The 27844-nt window shown below is 42.2% G+C and overlaps 1 protein-coding gene across 1 annotated transcript in view; it reads right to left on the bottom strand.

Annotated features, from left to right (window-relative positions):
• The window catches only part of LOC144719991 (CAP-Gly domain-containing linker protein 4-like), a 78070-nt gene that overhangs the window by 8458 nt on the left and 41768 nt on the right, over window positions 1-27844 (bottom strand). Inside the window, exons 11-14 of the mRNA XM_078596387.1 lie at window positions 23555-23698; window positions 17685-17825; window positions 12548-12671; window positions 4910-4974 (exon numbers count right to left, since the gene is read on the bottom strand). Coding sequence (XP_078452513.1) covers window positions 4910-4974; window positions 12548-12671; window positions 17685-17825; window positions 23555-23698 — 474 coding nt within the window. The remainder of the gene's footprint in view (window positions 1-4909; window positions 4975-12547; window positions 12672-17684; window positions 17826-23554; window positions 23699-27844) is intronic.

Raw genomic sequence — 27844 nt, 5'->3', positions numbered from 1 at the left:
TGACACTCAATTTCTTGTTTAAACATGAACAAAATTGCATCAATAAAACACTGGTTTATAAACTATTACTCAGCTATGATGCATAGTTCCATCAGCAGGAAACAAAAAATGAATTACATCTGAAATAACTCTGAAACCTTAAATAGAATGACATCAAGATTGCAATTCACACGCAGCTTAAATCACTAAGCATAGGCTGCAAGTCACTCACAAAACCCATCTTCATATTCGAAAGAATTTTGTGTGGCACTCTGGATGGGTTTTAAAATTTTGGTAAATGAACATCATGTTCACAGAAGCTGGCTTATAGTGGAGTTTCTTGGAATATTAACATACATACATTATTTTATTCCCAGTGCAAAATAGATAATGTAAATTCTTATACAAAAAAATCCAAAGTGTCTCATGATCAAGCAAGCAGAGTGCAGCATTTATTTCTGACGGTAGCCCTGAGCCAGAGATGCAAATCTCACATTCCTAGTGGATGAGCAATACTCTCCATAGTAGATTTTAACGACCCAGAAGGGACAGCAGGTGAAGTGAACCCCAGCCTGGAATAAAACTTGCGGGCTTTCATTTGCGAGTCAGGCGCTCTATTCATCGCGCAACTAAGCCAGATGAGCAGAAGCCTGCTAGTGCAAAGTGCCACTTCCCAGCATACAGAACACAGCCACATGTAGACACCATTGTCATCCATTTGCTGCCACCAGCATTCACACAGAATCCACAATCAGATTCACAAACACTTCCCAAACCACCTAAATCGCGACCCATTTGCATTTAAGAAAAGACCGCAACACAAACCCTACCCTTTAAAAAAAATAACATGACATTTTTTCATTCCAAATTTCTATATACTCCCGTCAGGGTTACTCAATAGGCGCAACATGGACCAGCACCCCCAGTTCTTTGTGATGTGCCCCCCCCCACTCCTTCTTCCACTTCTCTTGCATCCTCATTGTGTGGCTGCGGCCGGCTCACTAACCCGCTCGCTCGCTCACTCGCGTATAAAGGAAGGCCGAAACTCTGCTTTTCGTTTACACAAAACACTCTTCCATTCAAGGTTTGCCTATTTTGTCTCGATCAATAGTGGCTGAAAGCTTCTGAATATGAAATGATGTGGCTTCCCACATCAGTAAAATTGAAACTTTTATTCGGTGCAAGGCTGTGGGTTTTATGTAACTGTCTTGATTTGTAATAAGTTCTGCTACTATAGTCCAATATTTAAAATAAAGAATGTCTGCCTTGGAAACAAGCGAGGGTTGGTTATAGAATGTTGCGGACGATTAAATGGAAGTACACGTAAAATGACCACTGCATATTTTTTTGTGTACTATCATGGGACCTTATTTGCCAGAATCAACGTATGAAAAATACGAATAGATTTTAACCTTTCTGGAAATATAACAGGTGTGAAGATGTTAAAACAGATGTTAAGATGTTCAAACATCTTTTGCAAGGAATCAAGTCTGCATTAACCACATGTACTTGTTGTGAAAATGCAAACAAACATGCTCTGATATATTAATTGCCTTTGAAACGGACTGTCTCTGGTGTAAGCCAATCAGTTTCAAAGACAATGCATAATATTATCAGAGCATGTTTGTCTGCATGTTCACCAAAAGTATGTGTGGTTATTGCAGACATTATTCCTTACAAAAGGCATCTATTTGGTGTTTTAACATCTTAACACCTCCTGTTTTTTATTGCCAGAAATGGTAAAACTCATTCTTAGTTTTCTGTACTGTTCAACAGAATGCGAAATCCCCATTCATTTGTTTGTGAGCAACATTACGTGTGTGTGCGCCAATGTCAGAGACAAAGGACTTGCAGGCGGACTGCTGCAATGCCCTTGAGCAATATCGTGGCCAAGGTGGAGTCCTTCGTCACCAACTGTAAAGGTGTAATGACCATGACCCTTGGCTGCATCACGACACGGGCGCTCGGTGCCTGGTGACTGGCGCACGCTGTTGCGCACGCTGTTGCACACGCTGTTGCACACGCTGTTGCACACGCTGTTGCACACGCTGGGGTTACTTATGACCTGCAATGGCAGCAGGACAGTGCTCCTGTAGCTGGAGGCAAGGTTTGAGAGGTGAATTATCACATTTGTACGTACCCAAAAAAAAATTCGATTTCATATGCCACGTTGTCATTTAGTGATTATTACTTTGATAACACTGGTCAAAAAAAAGTTTTTTTCTGGCCTGGACTTTTGCAGCTGTTTTAGACTAATTTCAGGGTGCTGATTCCAAATCTGATCTCAGATTTGCTCTATCACATCATTTTTATGCTATCGGCATACCCCATTTTCATTGATTGCAAGTTGTTGCGAGTCAGTGACTGCAATGTTAAAATATGGTGCTGCATTTTTAGGATAGTCTGTTTATAATATAATTTTATGTAGATATACACATTTATTTAATATTTTTCTTCTGCAGTTTTTATTGAAAATGCAATATTTTATATCTCAAAAACCTGATGTGATAGACAAAAACTGATGCCAGATTTGTAATCAGCACCCCAAAATTACCTTAAAACCATTGGAATAGCTTATGCCAGAAAAAGTGTGTTGACCAGTGTAATATAATGTAATGAATAATAATAAGTTACGGCCCTTTGTGAATCCATTGACAGATGAAGGCCTCCCCATGCTGCGTCAATCATGGGGAACCGTGTGATCATACTTCACCATGCTGGTCAGTGTCGTTTAGTGGGGGGGGGGGGGGGGGGGCAAGTTCAGATAATATCTGTAGCCAGATTGATAGCGCAGTACACAAACCAGCATGCCACCATAAGCCTGAGTAAAAACACATTCCTGCGGAGGGAGCTGGTAGGAACGTTGGGTTGCTCGGTCAATGGCCAGGGTCAACGGCGGCGTGGTGTATTCCGCAAATATGGCCGACTGTGAGGGCGGGCACAAGCCGGCGTGAGTAGGTTAAACGTTGAGTTTTATAAGGGAACCACGGGGTGACCAGCTCCTCCCCACCCAGCCCCAGCCCTCCCATCCCCCACCCAGCCCCACCCTCCCCTCCCTCCCCACCCAGCCCCTCCCCACCCTCCCCACCCAGCCCCTCCCCACCCTCCCCTCCCCACCTAGCCCCACCCTTCCCACCCAGCCCCTCTCTCCCCACCCAGCCCCTCCCCACCCTCCCCTCTCCACCCAGCCCCACCCCTCACATTTTTTTATGCACGACGGACGGACACAATAATCCCCTGCGGGCTGGTGGAACCAGTGGGTTCCTACCAGTATCAAATACATCAAACAATGATTCTTGACAGACATCTTCCATTAATTCTCACAGCGATATCAATCCTCGTCCATGCAGCAGTCAATACGGGCTCCTGTGAAAAGAAAATTGGCCATTCGTCTCTCATACCTCAGTCACAAATTACAGATTACAGGACAAGGTGCTGCACGCAAATTCACATACCCCTCCAAGCGCTACACACCACAGACTAACACGACGCAAACTTCAACCGTACATCGCACATCATGACGTAGCGGGGTGAGAGCACTCCAACCTTGTGGGGGGGGGGGGCGGGGTGCAGGGGCAGGGTAAGGATTCGAGTGCGGCTGTGGGTTAGCAACGATTCCTAATGAGTCCATACGGATAAATAACTGTGCAGCTTGTGCTGGCGAGTAACAGTATGTAAATGAGTCAAAGTCAAAGGAGGAGAGCCTGGCGCCTACTCTGACGCTCTGCAATTCGCAAGCATGGTGTTAATTATTCCGGTGTATGACGTTGTTTTCCTCCAGTGAGAGACAATATCCATCCAAACGGCCGTGTGTCCCTGAGTCACAAGATGATGCATATAAGCAAATATATGCACAAAACATCAAACTTAAAGTGAGACCCAGTGGCAGATCGTCTATGTTTATGTGTACAAAATAACAGCTGCTTGTTAATAAGCAATGCTTTTTCCCTTTAAGGCAGTATCTTTCCAAGCATGAGCAGCTCCACTGTGTTGGAGACAACAGTCTGCAGTGAGATGGGGGGATGGAAGATTTGACAGAGGTGGTTTATTTTTGTCATTGGGAGGGATCTCCAGAGGCGAGCAATATTGTTCATCCAATTAAAATTAAACGCATTGAGGATGACTAACACGCAAAAAAACTCCCTTGGAAAAGTTTCCTCTGATTAAGTGATGTTTTCCTTTGTAAAATTTAATTATTATCAACACGCCGAGGTCGGTCTCGGGTTTGAATACCAAAGGAAGAAGCAGGTTCTCGTGCAAAGCAAGATCGTGGCAGAAGCATATATTTGGTGTAAGCAAAGCTTTAAGAAATGCAATAACTTCCATAAAAAACGCAATAAATACCAAGCAAAAGTGACACTTTTGACAAGAGAATTAGATCACAAACAGAAGATTTTGACTTTAAATCTTGTCGAGGGATGTCCTCAGCTCATTATCACTGCTGGGTTGATATTCATTTTGTGAGAAGTTAACAGTGGTGGTCAGTTTGTTTTACAGAACAGACTGGCCACCACCATGCATGCCAAATTCCCACCAATGACTGAGGGCTACTGAGGACTACCCCATGCTCATTTGAGAAGGGAAGCACTAAATGCATTTTCGGGTACCCAAGGCATCTATCCAATCTCAAACCTTTCATTTGATATCCCTGGGGTCCTATAAAAGGGCGTCCTTCAAAGACGCAACACAATAGATTCCCTTGCAAGGCTTCTGTGCCAAGGTTTTCCTTGGAATGATAATGAAGAGAACCCAAACAAACCCACCACAGATCCTGTGCTGCGGTGAATGCCATTCTGATTAGCTGCTCCATAAAGCATCTGCTGCATGTTCAAAGGGACCTATTGGAGCTCACTGAATGAAGGGACTTTGAGCTGATGGTTATACATGGCCCCAAAAAAAACCCTTGCACCTTGAAAACAGAGAGACATACCGGACAAAGGATGAGACGCCTTCCCTGTGGGCAAGTCCAGCAGCGACTCCATAGACACCGTCAGCCTGAAATAGGGGGCACAGAGTCGACGGAAAATGTCGAGACGGATTTGCTGCATAGCAACTCTATCATTGGCCAGACATGCAACTGGGTGTGCCAGGAAAGTCCCAGACAGGCAACGAGGAATCGCTTGATAAGTCCTTGGCAGCCTCAAAAGTCTCTTGGAGGAATCTGAGAATTCCCAGACACATCCAGGATATGGCACCATTTAGAAAACCAGACACGATAACGGAGTGGAGGCCAAGTGAGACTTCTCACTTCAACTCCCCCAGATGTTTGCAGTAGCACGTAGCAAATGTTTGAGAGAGGTTATGTTCAAGAGGTGGCCTAACTCATAAGACCATACATACTTGGATGTGTCACAGTAGTTTTCACATTGTGCTATGAACCCAGTGACCTGAGTTCGATCCCAGCCACAGCTGGCGACCGGGAACAGAACCTGTTCCGAGCCCTTTCAAAAATGACACATGGGTGTCTGGTGCAGTGTGCACAAACTGATGATGCACATCTGGAATCCTGTGCTTTTGATCAGACTTGGTGTGGATTGGTGAATCAGGAAGGGGGGGGGTTGAGGAATATCAACAGCTGCAGAAACAGCAGCTTCATCATTAGCACCATCATTGTCGTCATCATCGATCTCATTTATCATCACCTTCATTATTATCCATTACTATCCTACTTATTTGGCTGAAAAACATCTTTATGTATTAAGGATGGAAAGGCGTGGGCAATTGTTGATGCTGGCTCACCACCTGGCTGCCTTCCAACCTGTCGGTGGTATCTCAGCAATTTCTGTGATGCAATTTGCATGAACGACATTGTATAAAACTAAACACAACATTATTATAACACCTGAATTCATAAAACGTGTGAAAACAACTTCTGCATGATATAGGCCCTTAGAACTATAAAAAAAACCCAGCCATTTTCATAATTATACCCGCCCCTACTGGACATCTGTGAGAGAGAGAGCTGTATAAGCTCATTGGATTACTCCAGTATAAACAAAGATTCCGAAATATTCTGATTATGATAAATCATTGGTGAGTAACGTGCATGCCGACCCTTTAAAACCGCTATTGTTAAACATGCAGAAAGATTACACACATCCTGCTTGAAATGTGGAGCGACATTAGCTTGAAATTCGCTGGTTCGCCATTTTTAAGACAAGCAGATAAAAATAAATCCTGAGTGGCAGGCTTGGAAGATTTTTTACATTCAAGAAATGACTATGGGTGGGGCGGGGGGGGGGGAGTCACGTGAGGTGGGCGCTGTTCCCCCATCCATGCGTATTAATTAAATTGATATTAAATTCATGCATTGCTAAGTTCTCTTAAGTACTGGGCAAAAGAATGGTGTTCTAGTCTATCTAGTCGGAGAATGACCACCGTTTAAATAAACTAAATATTGGGGGTGAGACAAGGTGGTTACATTTGCAATGCCTTTCTGGTTTGCACTACAATTGCACCATTTGTTGGGAAATCAATTCAATGGCTCACAAACATACTACACTGCAGCCCACCTACCACCTCTCAACCACTTCCTGGACGAATCCATCATTCCAGACATTTCATGCCAGTAGCAATAGACCTAATACGGGGGAAAAAAGGATCGAACCACTGAAATGAAGGCAGTCTTGCATTGCAGCCTTGGCCCATTTGTATTCTGTGCGGTGGGACGCCCTGCTCTGCATGCTGCCTTGGAGCCCCTGCATGTGGGCTGACATGCCCTCGGGAGGGCCTGTGCGCACCGCTCAAACGCATGTCGAGCGGACGTGCAATGACTCACTGACGTGTGGGTGTTCTCCTTCCTCGCTCGATCAAGGGGGAAGCACTCTCCTGCCTCCTCCCCCTCCCCACCACCCTGGTCTCACTCTAGGTCACAGCAGTGAAAATAATACCACCGTTTGGCGAGGTCGCTCTGAGGTTTGTGTCAGAGCACTGAGCTGGCATAGAGCCTAGGTTCAACTCTGGGTCTCAACCACCCATCCCAGCGAGTTGATGGTCCATGCCAGGTGACAAAGGATCGCACGAAATGTTTTTTTTACTCAATTCAGCGAATCTAAGTTCTTCATGCTTAACATATATGGTGTGATTTTTCCAAGCAATGCAACTTTTTGCTGGGCATATAAAGATTCTGAGAGACAAGAGGCCAATTATAAAATCTCAAGTGAAACAGGTTTGGATAGAAATATGACCTTAATCACACAATTAGCCTTCAATTGACACCAGACGTCTCTTCTAAAGGGAATTGGATAGTTCCACCCCCTTCATCAATGACAGTGAATTAAAGATATATGTCAAAAGTTGTGTTTTTATTGCTATGAAAGACTAGCTCTTGAAATATTTCAGTCGATAGGAATACTGTGAATACCAGTTTAGCCAGCCAAAGATAGAAATCCATATGTTGAGGTAAACAATTGACCATTCATAGACAACAGTAAAAGTCAACAATGTCACTTCCAGGTTATGCCCTAAATGTGAAAGGTCAAGTCTGAGTGTCTTCATGCTTAAACGAGCAAGGAGCAGTGCCTGCCTGCACTGCCAGTTGGGAGCCAAGGGTGAAAATTCCACTTTCCTACATCAAAAGCAGTGTCTTTATATGACAACTACAGTTGAATTCCCACAACATCAGTAATCATTGTATCACTCCTAAAAAGAATGATGGGCTGAGTCAACCTCTGGCCAGACATTTTTAACGTGTGATCTTCCTCTTAATAGTTGCGTACTCTAACCACCTTGCAACTGCAATGGGAAATATATACTTCCCGCTGTTTATAATTGCACACATGCCAATATTACAAGAGAAAATAAATATATTAAACACTTCGTAGGTTAAAAAAGTATGATGGATCAAAAACTGAGTTGGAAAAAGTTTCATCTAATCCGTTTTTGGATATGCTATTTAATGACAAAGGCAAATTGTCTCTACTAAAATGTTAAGTTTTTTATATCAGTGAGTGCATTTGACAAAATGCACATATTGTACCACCAATGCTGTTTTTTAACACTATTTGTACTGTGGAAAAATACCAAAATATTGGTCCGAACACCAAACAAGGGTTGCTAAAATCACCACGCATTTATACACAGACACAGATCACCAGTTGAACCTTCTAGACCAGAGAAACAAGTGTTCTGAGCCAGTGCCTAATAAATCCTCCATCACACATGACATGGTGGAATGGTCAGCACCATTCTTGACCAACTTATTATTTTCAGTGCTCATGCTATTGACCACATTGCACCAGATAATTGTTGAAAGCCAAGTTGACCTTGGGGACAACATAAACGGTGTATATGCCATTTGCAACTGATTTTGTGTCATGGCTCAGAACTGAACCTAAGTTTCTGGAATTCTAATCCAGTACACACAAGGCAATCCATCACCACTCACTACCACCTCCTCAACCATACACCCACAGAAGCAAATGCACGCAGTTATGTGCAGTGGCACACACACGTATGCCTTCATCCTCACGACACCTTTCAAACTGGACCTGAGATATGTCGGAACTGTGACCTAAATTTGGAAGTGGAATGAGTCAAGAACGATGGGTAGGCCAACCTTGAGGCATCGAGGAATTTAACGATTAAACAAGCAAGAAAACAATATCAGGGAATTATGGGTTGTTACACATTAACACTTCACTAGCTCATTGGTACAGTAGAATATATTAGTTAAATCACTGTAAATATAATACATGAATTAACAAATCATAAGGGTTGCTTAACATTTTATAACATTATAAACGCATCTTCTGCCTGCATTCTGCCTTGATTTGTTCTTCCAATCACATGGCAATTTGTTAATGACATCAAAGTTGCAAATGACATGCTGAAAGTGCCCGGGTGATTCGGGATTCAGAGCAATGAGCCAGCATGCTGGGATCTCTGTAATTTTAAAGTGTAGAGTGTTCATGGTTTCAGCCACACACCAATGACTGCATAAACATATCCATCACATTTAATTTAGTTTTTCACTTATTTTAGGTTAAGCCAGCATCTGAAACATACATATTTTAGTTTGATTCACATGCGATGAACGATCTCTATAGGGGATTAAATGCGTGACCTGTGTGTTACAGAACACTCAGCATATTCTGAACTCTTATGATCCCATAAAGATTTAGAGCTCATGCTAGAACTCGTAGCATATGCCTGTAATCAAGATCACTGGAGGCAGGGTGGACGGCTGATGCGGAGACAATTATGTGCTGTAAGATGGATAAACATGCGGGGCTGCGAGATGACCTGGTGATGGAAGAAAACAAATGGGTCCATGACCAATCTGTGTGAACCTTTGAGTGCTATTCCCTCGTATACAAGAGGATAACACCTGCCCGTATGCAAACACAACAAAGGAATGGTTCAACATCCCAATGCAAGATGCTTATAAAAAGTGTTCTGAATATTCAGTGAGCCTTTCCTGAGCAAGAGACAAGACGTGTCGATCCCCCATGTGGGAACAGGTGGCATTAGTGTCAGGATAAACAGGGCCAACAAGCCGAGAGCATCTAAGGGTAGTGCTTGTGGCAGCTGTACAGGGTGGTAAATACCAAAGTTAATTATGTTGCGCTGCTCACAATATTCATCAGCTGCGCATCACATTAATAAAAGAATTGGAGTTAATATGGAATATTGCAGGTTTAGGCTAATTTCATGAAAAAATGGTGTGGCAGGGGGTCCTGAGTCAGCAGTGGATTGACATGTACATGTGTAGTGACATAGAATTGGTCACTTAGCAGCATAGCGCTGGTTGCTGGCAGGGGTGGGGATCTGCAGCTTATGGCAGCCCTGACTGGCAGCAGGCCACGTGATAGACCAGAGAAGGATCTAGAAGAAAGGTTACGGAAGGGGCACATCGGGAACCTGCTAGAAAGTTCCAGAAGGGGGGCGTGGCCGGGGCGGAGCCAGGCCACTCGGACAGTATAAGAGGGGCCCCAGGAGGGGACCTCGGGGCTGTCGTTTGGAGTGGGATCCCCGTCGTTGCTGAAGATCGTCATCATCATCGCTGTCGTCTCGCCGCCATCGTCGCTGTCGTCGTCACTTGATATAGCGCTGTTAGATGGTAGTTGGCTGTCTTAGTTCAGCGCCGTTAGTGTCAAGACGGCTAGCGTTGTGTGTAGGCTGGCAACCAGTGTAGATTTGCGTATAAGAGAGAGACAGAGGAGTGTGTAACAGTGTAGGGTGTGTATTGTACAAAGTGTGCTCGGTGTAAATAAAAGAACTGCCTCCAAGAACTTACGTCTCCAAGTCTGTCACTACACATGTATTTATATATGCTGTTTACATGATTATTATTTAAATATCAAGGCTCGATTTAATATAGCAGTTTTCCTCTTAGAATGCCTATGTATAGTGGAGAAGGGCCCAACACTGGCAACTCCCTGGCACTAGTGCGTTGGTAAGGATGCCCGATCCACCTCGTGGCATATGACGGTGCCCATCCACCGACCTAAAATATTGTACGAGATGCACATGACTTCTCACTGACCAGTGCTTGTCAGGTCCTCTTTGTAAAGTGTATTCCTGTGGGAGAACTGAAGCTCTTGTCAGATGTCAGGCCTATCGCACTTGACATGGCACGTGGCCCACGACTGCCCAGCTTGCCTACCATTTTTATGTGACCACCGCGAGGCCTCGACTCGTGGTACTCCCGGGCTGACAAATACCACTTCTGAGACGCAAGCACACTCCTTCCCTCCTTCTGGGAGCCAGGCATGAAGACACCCCTGGGTGGGTATCAGCTGGTGGTTTAACGGTTGCGCCGCACCCAATTGCACTCGCCCCCCCCATGTGGGGTCATGTGCTTAATAGCATCCCAAGGCACGGGAGCAAGTGCGGAGCTGAAGTTTGACACTGCACAGGGTGATCACAGGTTAAAAAAGCCTGATCATATTCGTAAACCATAAACTCTGGAATGTTTAAAAAAAAAAACGTATTTCATTGTTGGAATAAGAAACATTTCTGAGCAATTGGGTTACCAAGGGAGCAGTAGTAATGCGGGTGCATGTCAGGAGTGAATTATGCCCTGGAGAAGTATGGTTTTGTTGTCTTCACATCTCTCTTGGGTCAAGGCATGTTACAGTGCAGGAGTGGAGCATGTTGATAATGAGCACGAACCTATTCCTGCAGCCTTCACCTTGTCCTTAAGTTTTTCTAAGTGCCTTGTCAAGGACCTAATGCATATTCCTGCTCATCAGCGCCACGGTGAATAGACCATTAAACTGGCCTCTCATGCCTGAATAATCCAGCTTTCTATATCAAAAACATTGCATATCACAGTCCTTATTAATGTCATTTAAAATTATTACAACAGCACAATTAGCATCTTAAAGTCCTTCAATGTTTAATTCATTTTCACGCAATCCAATGTTGTGGCAAGACATGAAGACCTATTATTGCATTGGGAAATAATCATAAATGAAACACACATTTTTTTTGCCAAACAGGCCTGTAAAAATCAAGTTGATCTTTATCACCAAAGGAACTACAAAGCAACATAAGCTCGAGATACCCTCCATCAAACCCACCTGAGCATTAAACTAATTTTGACCCAAAATTGTAGCAAGAAAGCTAGGTCACGGTTCATAAATGTTGAGCGCATAGAGTCACACAGCCACTCGTAATCCAAGTGTGGTCTTGTGGGTTAGGCAGAATGTTTGGAACAATTATCTTCTCTCAAACCTTCTCCACACGTTGCTGCAGGCATCTTTATAAGTTCTATTGAGCAATCATTGGAAAGATGTGATTAACCATGTTAAACCTCAACCACCACTCTCCCCTGCTCTGTGTCCCCCTTCCACCATCCGTGACGCGGTCTTTTAGTTCCTTCACATTTTTGCTGTCCGTCTCATCGAAATTTCCTATCTCATTTCTCCTCAGTTTAACATTCTGGCGAATTGCCCAATGATGCTGGATGTAATTACCAGCGAAACGTCGTACTCAAAAACTGTAAATGTTGTGGATTCATTCTTCAACACACCAGTGGGCTAAAGTAGTGAACTATTTGTCTTTTGTCAACGTGACACTTTTTTGCTGATTGGCCGTGTCGGGTGGTGGAGGGTTAAGACACATTTATAAATAATGCGATCTAACCCAAAAACGTTTATTATGAACTAATTTCTCCTGTTTGTCTCATTTGCATTGCTCGTCTTGTTTCCACTGTCCCTCTTGTTTGTCTTGTTTCCAACAACTGCCTCGTGTGATTCCTCCTGTGTCTATCACCCGTCTTGTTTGCGTTGTGTCTTGTTCATCCCACGAGCACAAACATAACATTCACAAATAATTAATTTGCAGAACTCGTGAATAGTCTGCAGCACAGGTATCACTGGAGGACGTTGCAGCTTCAAGTCTCGCTGTGCAGGCGAGAAGAGAGGATGGGTAGTTGAGTCTTGGGCCTTATTAGACGTTGTTATTGACCAGTGCTTGCCAATGGCAGAGTAACTTGCTGATAATAGAGTAATTATGAACACAGATGGACTTAACAGGAAATCCCACGAAAACGTAATAAAGAAAGCTCACTGTGGGTATCAAAATAAATATGCTTGCCAAAACGCGGCACCGTGGACTGTACCTCTGGACACGTGACGGGGGTGCAAACACTCCGTGCTTGGCCGGGCACTGGAAGTAGCGCACGCCTGCCACGGAGCCGTCATTGCGGCCGCTTGGCTGCTCCAGCTCGATGCCGTACCAGTGCCCTGTGGGTGCACGCACACGGCGATGTATGTACGTACGTATGTATGTCGAACTTCTTTCGCACCACACGTAGCCAACCGTGATAATCGGAAACACATCAGTGGTGAATTAACGGTAAAGACACCGTGAAAAAAGGCCAGCGACTCGGTCCAGTTGTTTTGTGATTATGGTAAGAGAGCTCAATTACCAACAACTTGCTGGGTGGCGCTGCCGTTCCATTCCTGGGCTCCCAATTGGAAGGTTACGAGTTCAAATCCTGGTGAGAGGTTCACTCAGCTCATAATGTATTCGAGACAAATAAATATGAATGCAAATTTGCGTAAACTCAACATTGGTGAACCATGGATAGACTTGTCCACAATATAGGGATATAGAATATATATAAGTGCTCACCCAGGATCACCAACTTATCTGCATGCTAGCAGCGGATAAAGTATGGACTACAAATAGGGAAAGTGAATGGACTGGATATTCTTGGGTCTTTCGGTAAAGTCACACATCCTGCCTCAGCAGCTTTCCCGCTATTTTTTTTCTCCTGAAGACGATTGCTTGTGTTGCGATCGAAACGTCGTAGTTTTGTAATTTTTTTGTTATTTCCTTTGAACCTATCTACGTGGCTTTACCGAAAGACCCAAGAATATGAATTCCTGCAGTCACGAAAGCTTTAAGTCATGAATGGACTGGCTTGTAAGAAGATAAATATTTGTCAATATGTGCACCGTTGACCTTCGACAAAGTGGAATTAATTTGATCCAATTCCAGAGGGATGATGAATTGATTTTAACTCCACCGTGATTTGAACTCATGACCAGATTTCAGCATGCTTACAAAAAATGCCACGAGGCAATATACTGTTTATAGTTTTGAAAAACAAACCACAAGCGAGACAATAATTCCCTAAATTTCATCTCACTCTACGTTAAACAATTATATTCGATGGATTGCACAGTGCAGCCCAGAAACGTTGGATTATAAATGTTTAGCTTAGCATTACGGCACATTTGTTCAATTGGGAAATGTCACACTGCAGAGACTCCTAGCAGATCATGGTATGTATCTTTAGGGAACGCAGACTAACAAGGGTGTTTGAACACTTACCCACAAGCTTGTCCAAGTCTCATTCTTAAATATTTAATCTGATTTGACCAATTAAAACACCCTTGTTAAGCCTGGGTCAATGTTGGCTTTAGAGTGCTCTGTGTTTGCTGTGTTTGCTGCTGGATTTCCAGCCCTCGGTATGATCTATGACAGCTGCCATTGCACCCATGCTTTATAGTAGGGAAACATACTTCCAGCCACAAATGCAACAAGTGTGCAAGCTAATGAGCAAAGCAAAAATTAACAGTGGTTGTGTTTAACACGTAAGCTGTCGAGACCAATATCATCCATAATACAGGTTTTTTTTTTGCATTAGATCGCGTAAATATATAAATGTGCCTTTAAACCCGCCACCACCCGACACAGCAAATTATTAAGGTTTGTCACGTAAACAGAACATTCCAAATCGTTACTAGTACAGCACACCGGTGTGTTGGAGAGCCAAGCCACAACATTTACAATCTGAGTATGATGCTTCGCCAGTAATTACAACTTGCTTCATCAGGCGACAGACAGATTTGTGGAGAAGTCCACCTGTTTCGTTCCTTAAATAGAGGCGTAGATGTAATGACAACACTTGTGCGCTTATCTTGTACAAAGTAATTACAACTAGCTTCATCGCCTGATGAAGACAGTTGTAATTACCCCCCCCACCCCCCCAAACACCTGTATTATGAGTGGATGTATTCTGGATATATTGGCTAGCACCATAAGAATCTAGACTTTCCACTGCTGGCTTAGGAGCACCACACTTTCAATTTAACTTTGAATATGCTCTCGTCGAAAGGAACACAGCCAAGAGGATGTCCACTACAGAACTGAAGCAATGACTCAGCTCGGGCGTGGAAGCGAGATGGTGGGTGGGAAGCTTGGGGGGGAGGGGGGAGAAACATTCATCAAGCTGTGGATAGATCACGGCTAATGATGGTACTTTAGCAAAACGAATCAAATGTAAGTGTTTCACCACGAAGAATGAGCCCGCAGAAGTGTTCACCTCTTCTTTACCATCCCAAGACAGCGGTGTAAACCCCACATTCAGTCTTACCGTACGTGCAGGATACCCGGAATCCCACGAGCAGTGTTTTATAACGCTCAGAATATCAATATTGTAAAGAATACTGCGGCCGTCAAATATACAGGCACGGTCTGTAAATTGTTTGGATAGAAAAGGGCTACGTACACAACACACAATCCTGCAATACTAACCCCAGCACATGCCGTAATGTCATTCAACTCTCACTGCCTGAGGTGACCTTCGAATACAAGATGTAGAATTAAACACTAAGAAATATTTTAAAGTATTTTTTGAAAAAAAAATTTCATTTTGAAATTCTAATCATTTTCCAATGAAGACCCAGCTCAAACATTCATTTCATTCTTTTTGTAACCTGCCGTATAATAAAATACAGTAAATATATCATCTTGCCCATAACCAAATATATGTTTTACACAAGGTGACAGCAGAAGAAAGCCTGCATTTTATGACATATCCAATAGTTATTGCAGTCGTTTTTTAGTATCACACTCCTTAGAGTAAACATTGATTTAAATGCAGTCAGCGAATGACAATAATAAGCAAATGTTAAAACAAAATCACGAAACCACAGCGTCCTGTCAATCAAACGAAATTCACATGGAAGTATTAAAAATGTTACATTCCACGGGGAATTCTGGGGAAATGTTTATATTTCCACATGTGGTGCGGTCCTCAGGCACTCCTTGTTACAATATTCTACCTCACGCAGCTTTAGAGTGGAATACAATTTTATAACAATACTTAACATAAACATCCATCGCTTCACTGCCATCCTTCATGGCATAGTCATCATCATCAGTTATTGCCTGATCACTGTTGGTTGAAGGCCTCCCCAATGCTGCGACCATCGCTCATAGTCCTTTGCTGCCACTCTTGAGACTTGAATGCATGCTATGACACAACGTGCCACTGCACACACATTGTCTCATCATCATAAGCCATGATCCAATTTTGATTTGAAGCTTTCGTGACTGCAGGAAGCCACTCTTTGGCTCTTTCGGTAAAGTCACGTAAGTATAAAAAAAAATGAATCACGACGTTTCGGGCGCAACACAAGCGTCCGTCATCAGGTGACGGACGCTTGTGTTGCACCCGAAATGTCGTGATTTTTTTATTGTAAAGTCACGTGACTTTACCGAAAGAACCAACGAGAACGCCACGATCCATCCACTGCTGGACGAAGGTCTCCCTAAGTGGTCACCATTTATTAGTCGTGCGATGCAACAATACGTCTAGCGCCTGCACAGGAGGTGATTGCATCACTCCATCTCCGCGGTAGACGTACTCTCGGGTGTGCACCCTCCTTTGGTTGTCACTGTCATTAGACTCGACCACCAGTCATCATCTTAACAATGAATGTGATGTCTCGGACTTGTGCATGTTCTCTAAATAATGTGTTCCTCATTCCTGTCGGTAAATATAATTAGAAGAATACAACTCTCAATATCTATTTTTAGCCATTCTAATTTCTGTATAAGCCATAGGGAGTTATAATACACTGTTAAAAAAATCATCCTTATGGAAGTTGGTATGTTACCATTAATCTTAAGTTCAGTTTTCCAAAAGCACTCTAATGTTCTCTAATCGCACCTCCTATTAGCACGGTTGGCTATGTATGGTGCGGAAGAAGTTCAACATACATACAATCAGCCGGTTTATGTCATCATTTTGATTCATGTTTACTTTGGTATGCATACTCAAATATGTTTTCCAACTGTGTTTCTCCAACAGACATATTCAATTGTTGAGCGAACTTGTACACATTTATTTTGATACACACTGTGAGCTTTCTTCATTACGTTTTCGTAGGATTTCCTGTAAAGTCCATCTGTGTTCATAATTACTCTATTATCAGCAAGTTACTCTGTCATTGGCAAGCACTGGTCAATAACAACGTCTAATAAGGCCCAAGACTCAACTCCCCGTTCTCTCTTTCGCCTGCACAGCCCACGAACAAAATGTTTAAAAACACTAAACGGATAATTGTTTAACCGCCATGAAGTTGAATAAATAATTCTCACATCTTTACACAAAACGTTTCCCCCGTGTCATGATGAATGAGTGATGTAACAGATTGTGACATTCTTTTAAAACTTGTTGTGTGGGGACCGCTGCAATCGATCTCTAGAATGACATCATTAACAATACATTTCTGTTTGATGATGTCATCATTTATATTCTTGTCTAAGCAGTCTGCAGGGGATGGTCCTTTTGTAAAATGGTGAACATTTTGTAAATTTAGTTAATCACGGTGAACATTCCATAATAGGAAAACAATTATACGTACATAATACAAAAATAAAAAACAGCAAGATTTATAATAAACAACGATACCAATTATATATACAGTAAGACCTTGGATTGCGAGTAACTTGGTCTGCGAGTGTTTTGCAAGACGAGCAAAAATGTAAAATAAATATTAATTTGATAGACGAGCGAGGTCTTGCAATACGAGTAGTACGTATACGCTTTGTCTGCCGAGCGTCACGTGATCACAACTGATATACGAGTGTTTTGGATTACAAACACGTTTCCGGAACGAATTATGCTCGCAATCCAAGGTTTTACTGTATACAAAATGTAAATGATGAAGTCACCCACTAGAGCAGGGGTCGGAAAGCGGTGGCTCCGGAGCCAGTTGACCAGGGAAGTCCAATTCACCATGGAAGTCGTCCGGTTCTCTATCGGAGTCCAGTTTACCAAAAGAATTCGGTAAAAAAAAAACGCCTCAATATTTCAACAGCCGCAATGTATGTGAATACGAGGACCGTGGTCGTTGATAAATAACGTTCACGAAGCAGTCCTTAAAGAGCCACACGCGGCTCTGGCGCCGCAGGTTGACGACCCCTGGGCCTAGGCAACGGGGGGGGGCATCACTCACCAGGCGCGAAATGCGTCGTGCCTTGAAAGCGCAGCACGCCTGCCCTCTGCCCCGACACCAGCAAGCGCTCTCCCAGCTCCAACTCGGCAGCCCCATCTGACGTGCCGCCACTCTCCGACGAAGGTAGTCGCTTCCGGACCCCTGTTTCCAGCACAAAAAACGGCAGGTTACACAAACTGTATAGCCCTATATTTAACACTGTCGTATAATTTGCACAAACCGGAAACAATCGATTGTTGCATGTAGGATTCTATGTATGAACCTTGAGGGTAAGAATCAATAGTCATGAGAAATGAAGCAAAATGCTTCCATAGATAGAATTAAAGCATCTTTGCAATGGGGAATTGCCAGTGCGTAATCTAGTGGCGATCCCTGGAATGGCCACTAGTGGCAGTAGAGTTTAATTTGCAAGGTGATAAACCCATCGAGTCTTCTCTGCAAGGATGAAATGGGCCAACAAGTGACAAGCAGTATAAGACATTACGGTATATCGTAGGGTAAATCCTGATTGATCCACTGCTTAAAAAAAGCCAGAAAAGAAGAACATATGCGAAGCCGGGGATGAGAAGGAAAAGAAACGACCAAATAAACATGACCACTAAATCCGCACCGAGTTCTTACGGCCATGACCTCATCAATCCACCCAGACCACACTGACCACCCCCATCGATCATGGGATTTGTATACCAAATCCAGCAGGGAACTCCCATCTCAAATATGCACACTGTAATTACTCTCGTCCCTCCAGTTCCCCATGCTGCCACTGCACAACTGTCCACCCACTATTCCCCGTCCCAGCCTCTGGCTTCCACATCCCTTTGGCTCTACTCGCCTCTGCCCCTCCATCTCTTTTAACTAGCATGAATTTGGTTGCATCTATCAGTGTTGGACGGACAAGAGACCAATTCCATTTACATGGAATTGGCAGAATTTGACATATCATGCTCACCTTTAATACAGATATACAGCAAAGTTTTGTAAACAAATTACAATAATACACTTTGAGGTTCGGTGCTACACAAAATCACAAGCGCAACCTGTACAACTTAACTGTTTTACAGGTTGCCCTGAAACTACTGCATGGCTTTAAAAGCAACAGCATAGAGCATCAATGGGGTGCGCCTAAATGTTTTCCCCTTCTGTCTGGCGCAACATTCATTAAGATGGCAGCATTGTTCTGTGCATAAAGCAAAACTTAATAAGGGCAAACATCAGTCACGGCAAAATTACTTTACAGAGGCATAAGGTTATGTGTGCCTATGAATATACATTCATGAATTCTGCATTAGTTATTTGAAGAAACACATACCCAAAGATATGAACCGTGGATAAACACAATGACAGTCCATAAGAGGTTTTTTTGGGTTAGAATTCATAAATATAGAAATGTGTCGTTAAACATGCCACCACCCGACACAGCACATTAATTAGGTTTGTCACATGAACAGAACGTGCCAATTCGTTTCTAGTACAGCACACCGGTGTGTTGTAGAGGAAAGTCAAAACATTTACAATGAGTACGACGTTTCATCAGTAATTACAACTATCTTCATCAGGCCACAGCCATATTTGTGGAGAAGTCCACCTGTTTCGTTCCTTAAATAGAGGCGTATATATGATGACAACACTTATGTGCGCTTGTTTTGTGCGAAATGGGGGGGGGGGTTAATGAATTCATATTTATATGGTGTATAATCAACGTACATGATGCGTTCTTGTACTTCCTGGCGATTGTGTGTCCCAAATTATGCATGACTTGAACCACTAAATAAAGAATGTCTATCATGTATTAGCATTGTATGTATCAGAAAATCGTGTGCATTAACATTGCATGGATAATGACAGTGTTCATGGAAGTGATTGTGGAGTGGCATTTTTCCTTTATCAATTTAACTTCATCAATTTAACTTACAACATCGCCCAGATAAAAAAAAACGATAGCCATGCTCAAATAAAAGCATCACATGTGAAACCTGCAAGATGACAAGGTGATCAGGAAATGTGAGTACAGCAAGTGAGTTTTGTCACGACTGGAATGCAAATTATAGAACTGTTCGAGAATGGCTCGAAAGATGAAATTTGGCACAAATATAGTCACGTCGAAGAAAAAGGAATTTTTTGTTAATGTTGGACTTCCCAAACGTTGAAGGGGCAAAAATGTTAAATTATTTATTTTGCCTTTGAACCTAGAATTATAAACGATTGCAATTATAGCTTTTCAAAGGTACTCAACCCATACATTATATCAGATCGTAAATCCAATATATATTTTTAGTTTGGTGCCTGCAAAACTGGGAGTAAATTTTTTTAACTTTTGTTTTTACACCTAGGCATATGAAATAATTCATTTGGAGGTTTTTACGGTGCTGAAATCAAATATACATTTTCAGGCACGCATTGTAAGAGTGTGACACCAAAGCTGATAGAAAGCAAGACAATCCAATTATATAATAATCCCCATCAAGATTCGACTCAGTCCATCATCTCTCTAGGATTAATAGAACAAGAACCAGTGTGGGAACTTATTGATTCTACTCATTGATTGTGTATAATTCTCAGCACTGGCTGAAAGTGACTACAGGCGCCTGCATGTGTACATGCACCTGACACTTCCTGATCCTGGTAAGTGCTGTTTACATCTTCGCCTCTTGTGCAACAGACACCAATTAAGAGTGAACAGCAAAGTCTGGAGGTAATGGGCCATAACACTATCCATTTATATTTCTTATAAAACGAAACATTGTCTCGATGTGCTTTCAGTGAATTGTGCCTGCATCTTTTTTCAAAATGTGCAGTAAAGGTTTGGAGCAAAAATATAGCTTCATAATATTTCATGAAGGGCAATGGAAACTATATTTAAATGACATGTGAGAACTGCAGTCTTTCGATATAATAGAAAAAGGGAGGAACATAAATATAATATTATATATTTTTTATAAGTCATTACTTGAGCTACTAAATAAAGAATTTATATAATTGAATAGCATTGTACATATCAGAAAAACGTGTGCATTAAAATTGCTCCGATAATTATGCATATAGAAGCAGATAAAACGAACACCTAAAAATGCTAATGCAACATTTCAAATTCGAGTTAATTCATGCGTGACCTATACCAGTGGTGAGTTATCCATCTTATAATTACACACTCGGTGAGCTTACAACCAAATATATAACTCACATTTTCCAGTTAATGCATTTTTACTTCACAATAAAAACTGCACCTTAACTGCACATTAACCAGCATTTGAAAAATTGTGTTTTTCTCTCTCTCTCATTTAATGGCAACGGTCCGATGAACTGGGTATAACAAGCACATCTATAGTTAAAGTGTCGGTATAAGTCCTACCTTCTGGAACGAATTAACAACGTATACAGAGGTATCACTGTACTGGAATACAACAAAGCTCACCATATAGCTTACAGATATGTATATCCACTTATAATGTAGTTTGGATGTAATAATAAAATGTATCAAATCTAAAAAAATAAAATCATGAACTTCCATTTATATTTCTTATCATGCAAATATATGAAGTATATTTTTAAGTAAGAACACGTAAAATGCTTATCCCTGATAGCCAATCCAACATGCTCAAGCACAGCTCAAGTACAGCGGCTGTTTCTGTGACAATACCACCACGGAAGTGGAGCGATGCATTTAGCTCATGTGCAGGAGTGAGATGGATTGTGGCATCGCAGAGCTGTTAGCAATGACGATGGCACAGGGAGGCCTTCATACAGCAGCGAATAGATAACTACTGATGATGACAGAAGACGACATGGTTTTAATAGCATCAGAATGAAAGGCTCATCTTTTGTTTAATTGGCTGGATTGTCAGCTTCTCATCACGTGTTAAAACCCAACATGAGGCACATGGCAAGTCATGACAGAGACTATTTTAAATTAACAATTCTTAATATGAAATATCTGGATTTCAGAGTCTATCTTCACACTTGAATGAAAGTGATAATTTAATTCTTAACCATTACTGCTTTGGAGTAATGACAGTCATTGCCAAATCTCATTTTAAACTAATGTACCATTCATTTTCATTTCTTAAAAGGAAATGAGATATCATTATTGTGTAATTTACCAACCCAAGCAATCAAAGGAGTACCTGCATTTACTTATACAGCTGCCATTAATATATTTTAAGTTCCACTTGGTCTGTACGAGATTGTGTCTAAGATATACACAAATATAAAAATGTGTACACAATAAAACCTTCCAAAGGCAGATTTTCTGGGAATATTTGTCAAACTGCATATATTTCCAATAACCCATGTCAACACCATCTAATCTGATTAACACTTAAAACTTACGAATAGGTAACTCCATATCTATCATTCACGAACCACATCGTTGCAGTTTAATCTTAGTGTTGTGCAGTACAACCACGCGGAGACGAGGAATACTAAAAGGGCTGTTGCCGTTTATTAAAACACTCTCACACTCGCCATCCTACGCTCACACCAGTGGAGGTGCACTCTCTCTCGGTCCTTCACCCGGACACTGAATACTATTTGGACCCTACCCTCGGCTATCCCTTTGGCTCTCTCTGCCCGGAGCGGGGGATCAACCAACACCGCTCCGCGACGAGGAGAGAGACCCTCTTCCAGCCGGTCCTAACCCTGGCTCCCCACGACGGCCCTGCCCCCTCTTTCCGAAAGCCCCTTACGTAACCGGTGACGTTACGTCAACCTGGAGAAAAATCCACACGACCACGGGGAGAGAGATATGCAAACTCCAAATATACAGGCATCAGATGGGATTGAACCCACGACCCTCCTATATATTAGGTGAGGTAGTTAACATCTTGCCACCATGGCACCCATGAAAGGATGAAGGGATTTTTATAACGAACTTGAAGAGAACAGATTCACATAATTCCACGCAACAAATAAGTACGCAGCTTTGCGACTGTTTACAAATATCACGGCTTAGTTTTCTGCCAATCCCCTGAGTTATACGTCTTCTCACACTTGATCAATCCAACGCGGCGGTTTTTTGCCTCCCTCCACATATTGATCCTTTTTTTCAGGTGTGCATTACCACATGTGGTATTCTGTCAGGATCCATTTCGAAGATAAGTCAAAACCACTGTAGTCTTCTCGCATCGGTATTGTGTAACGGTGCTTTTCTTGCCCTAGACATTTTCTAAATCAGATTTTTTTAAGCCTTGAAATTCCCAAAATTTTACGAATGGTTTTGTACATTGATGAACGTTAAGCGGTAGCCAATACTCATGCAGGTATCACATTACACGCATCATGGCCCAGAAGTCATCATCATCATCATAGGCTATCCCTTGCAAGAGGATGATTTTGTTCCATAGAAAAGTTGGATTATCTGTGGGTCTGAAGATGGCTGAAGAGACCGATCTGGGATTGACAGATTCTGCCGCAGCTCAGGCACATGTGTCCAGAAAGAGTGGGTGGGTGGAACTGCATTCGTAGGTCGGGCTGCAGCGTGCTGTTTCCGCCATTCCAGCTTTTCCTCTTCCTGTTTCCGCTTTTGAGTTTCATAATGTTAGGATCCTTGAAATAAAACTCTAGTCTCCAGCTGAAGTGATCCTGGGTAAGAGTCTCCCATGAGTTGGTGTCAATGGTGCACTTCTTCATGTTTAATTATCCGACTTTAACACTACCAATGCTGGGTACAGCTGTGGTTAGAGCACTCGACTGAATCGAAAAGGTTTACAAGTTCAAATCCCACTCTGGAGGTCAGGCTTGGAGTGTAACACACGCAATGACATCTAAAAAAATTAACAAACAAACCTCTAGAACACTGAAGCACAGGCACCATCACACCCCAGTGGGGCGTTGAGACTGTGATGGCAGAAGTGAAATGTATAGCAGCAGGGTACCGTGCTGGATGCGTGATTCTGCTGGCTTTGTCCGGGGGGGCTGAGCTCCTCCTGCATTGCGTGATGGCTTGAGTGGCAATGTAACTGACGCCCTTCTCCTGGTCAAGTGAGGGGAACTGGAACCGGATGAGGATGAGCCAGAGCCTGAAGGCACAAGGCAGGTATTTACTCACATCTATCGTGCATTTACTCACATCTATCTCATTCTTCAGCTCCCAAACACATCCTCAACGACGAGCTTACATTTTATCGCTGCAAGCGTGACCACGAAGTAATGTTCTCTTGCAAGTATCGTTGAAGAATTGAACACTCGCCATGCGTTATCGACCTCGTTCGTAAGTTGGGAAGTTTTTAAAACCATGGTGACATGAGGCGTGTGTCAGTGATCACAGCAATGCTGCTTCTCCCACTACCGCAATCGGTTCTGTCCCCATCTCTGCTTATTTACGCATCTCCTACCTCTCCACATATCCCGTGCCTCTCACTCCACATATCTCCAGCCTCACATTGCACACAAATTCCATTAGCAGTGATTATATAACTAGGTGCTTCACTTTTGACAGCAACGTTCAAACACAAAGTTTTCATTTAACACCTTCACTCCAATTACAATTTTCACAACACCATTGCATTTATCTTCTTGGTTCTTTCGGTAAAGTCACTTTACCGAAAGAACCAAGAAGATGAATCCCTGCAGTCACGAAAGCTTTAAATCGAAATTTAACCATTGCATTTGCTCTGACGTTGCAGCGAGCACCCAAAGGTCAGAAATCAAGGGAAATACCAAAGTCCCAGACAGTTGATATTCAAATTCTGGGTATTGTCTGCAGAACACTTTTTGTAAATAGGATAAGGAAGTGAGGGCAATGTGCAGAAGCTTCAATGGCACAGGCTGCAAATACTTTTTAATCTTGACCTTTGGTCAAGGCAAATGGTCATGTTGATTTTGATGACACAGTGAGTGCATTTCTATGAATGGGTGAGAATTTAATAAAATGACTGTGCTGGGAGGATGCAGTTTTAAGACATGGGTTTTAAAATCCCAAAATCAATCAATAATAATATTAAAAAGTCAATGTCGACATCAAAAGCAGTTATGGATATTAATAATAAATAGATTCAATAATGTATATTAAAAAGAACATTAATAAAAAATAAAGGGCTGCATTTTATTGTTTCTTTTATCTAAAAATAATCAGATACACTATCAAGGCAGCACTGAGGCGTATAGGTTCCAATAGCCCTTTACCTAGGAAAGCCAAACCAAAGCAAACCTTGATCTTTGAGAAAAAAAAAACCTTCATAGGGATGTTTTACCAATTATTATTTTTAATGAGTATGGATGAAACTACTGTAGGGTACTCGGAGAAAAATCTGTATGCAGGAGAGGAACATATTCAAACCACCACGCAAATGGATGCGGAATGCATTTGCTGGACTGCCATATCTTGGCTATTTCATAGTTCAGAAGATTTAGTGTCATGCACATGATGCCCTTTGCATGATCCACCAATCCTACTGGTTTGAAGTCTTGTCACCCACACCCTTGCTAGGTTAATACATCACAGATAATACAAACAAAAAAATCCACAATTTTTCACAAGCCTCATCAGTCAAGGTGTGTCCCTGCTAAAATAAAAGTGTGGAGCAGCCTTCAGGTCCAAAATATGTTCTGGACCAGCAGTGCAATTTCTATATTTCTATCGTAGAAAACAATCTGTCCATAAAACAAAATCACTCTAGGTCTTTCCCACAAGGTTTACTAATTTTATCCACAATGGCATGATGATGGATTGAGTCGATCCTTAACTCAGATTTGAACTCAAGGTCTTTTGACATGGGTAAAGCGTTTAAAAACAAGTACAACAGGAAGTGGGTGTAAAAACGTTCCTCACAATCACGGACCGGTGCATGACAAAAAACCGTATTGCAATAATATAAAAAAACGTGGCAGAAAAAGAACGATCACAATTCATGAAACACAAAAGGCCCTTCTCTGCCAACCGCGCAAACAGTGCCTGGGCTTAATACGGTGGAGGTAATCAACGCGATTAGGTAGAGTCTGACAAACACTGCATTATTTATTGCACAAGTGAATAAATAAAAGCACTGCTATTTTATCAGACGGCATGCCAAGGTGAAGTGACAAACTGGAGGAGACAATTAAACTGGTCTCTCTTCCTCAATCGGCACAGCATGGAATAGTTGCGCACCAGTGCCACTCAATACAAGCCGATTCTTAGACACGCGGCAAAGGGTCGCCGCGAATGTTCCACGGGAAACAATACACAAGTAACAATTATCGTTATTGAAACATATTTTTTTCATTCAATATCAATAGTGCGACTCATTAAAACAATATATGGTGCTTTTTAAGTGTATTCCTGCTTCTCTCTCCCAATACTACCCATCTATTTTTAGAAAGGCTTTGTGGTTTTGTGGCTACAGCTGTGGCTATTTTACATTCCACCATGTCCTGCCACACAGTAGTCGACCCTAATGAATTACATATTCAGTTTTCACCTTAATAGAAGGCACTCGAGTTATTTAGGTAAAGTCACGTAGATAGAAAAATAATAATAAATAAAGTGAATAAAATTTATAAAAAAAAATAATAAAAATAATAAACAGAAAAACACGAATGTAGACTGTAGCCTGGTTCTTAACCTGGGAGAGTGCACTGGCAGTCTATAATGTAGACTGTAGCCTGGTTCTTAACCTGAGTGAGCGTACTGGCAGTCTATAATGTAGACTGTAGCAATGGTTATTAAACTGAGTGAGAGTACTGGCAGTCTATAATGTAGACTATAATAATGTAGATTGACAGTACACTCACTCAGGTTAAGAACCAGGCTACAGTCTACATTATAGTCTGCCAGTACGCTCACCGAGGTTAAGAACCAGGCTACAGTCTACATTATAGACTGACAGTACACTCACTAAACTTAATAACCATTGCTACAGTCTACATTAGTGGTTTTTAGTTGTTTATTCTATTTATTTTTAATTAAATTATTTTTATTTACTTTTTTTTCTACGTCACTTTACCGAAAGAACCAAAGAATATGAATTCCTGCAGTCATGAAAGTTTTAAGTCAAAATGTAATAACAAGTAATAGTGTGTCCCCATACTCAAATTAGCCAAATGTGTGCTCTCTCCTCTGCTAGCAGTTTTGTGCTCGTGGTGGAAACTCTACGTTCTTATGGCAGGAACCAGTCCCTCTATACAACAACCAGTGTTGACAACTGACAAAGCAATAGCCTCTTTTCTTGACTCAGAGTGGTGATGGGTCAAATGAACCCCAGACGGAGATTTTAACTCATAATCTTCCAACCAAAAGTTGGGTGGCTCAGGAATGCAATGGCACCAGCCGAATTGCATTAGAATGCGTGCATCACATGTATTGGATGAGGCCTTTGGGAGAGTGATGCTTTATTCCTGTGCCAAATGGGGGTCATGGCTCTAATGAGATTGTAATATGTGCCTGGGAAAGAACCTGTGAAACAAACAAACAAACATATACTGAGTCACAAATCATTTCATCCCAATTGCAGGGTTCAAGAAATTTAGACTCACATTAATGTATTCATCCCACAGCGAATGAAGTACCTGATTTGGTTCAGTAATGACATGAAGGCCTTATTTCCCAGTGGTGCAAGCTTTCTTGCTGCATACTAATTGCTCTGCATCACTCGGTTATGGCTGAGTGATACAATACAACACGATCCAATATGGATGTACATGCTGTCTCAATAAACAGCCGTACCCCCAAGACCAAGTGCAAGAGAGGGAAAGTGGAAACGTTTTTGTCGTGTGCTTATAACGATATGGAACAATCATGCAGCAGTCTGGAGTCAATAGTGGAAAATCAATTGTATTATGGTAGGATGATCAACTGTGGTATCCAATAGAGTAGCACTTCATCAACCTTGACGACTTTACAGACCGGGTGGGACTCTGACTAGGACGTCAACTCAGAAAGATTTTGGGGGAGGTGGGGTATTCGAACGTACACTGCTACGCCGGTCTTCATAGGTGCTAGCTAACAGCACTTGCCCCGAAAGTATGGTAAGGCTATACGGGGGATATTTGTCTTTGGTGTGGATGGCTTGTGTAAGATGCAAGAATAATGGTGGGTGTCATTTTTGTGAAATGGATCGCAATTCCTTGATGAATTCGAAGCATGATGCAGTTTTTTACACAAATTCTCTGACAGCAATGTTTGGACAGCCAATTGGATCTGGCAGACAGTCACACTGTATCATTGTACCTCTGTGACAGGGGCCTTG

Source organism: Lampetra planeri, chromosome 7 (assembly GCF_965212315.1).
Source record: "Lampetra planeri chromosome 7, kcLamPlan1.2.h2, whole genome shotgun sequence".
NCBI classification, from domain to species: Eukaryota; Metazoa; Chordata; class Hyperoartia; order Petromyzontiformes; family Petromyzontidae; genus Lampetra; species Lampetra planeri.
Note: the sequence above shows the minus strand (reverse complement) of the source record. Positions and strands in the feature narration are given on the sequence as shown.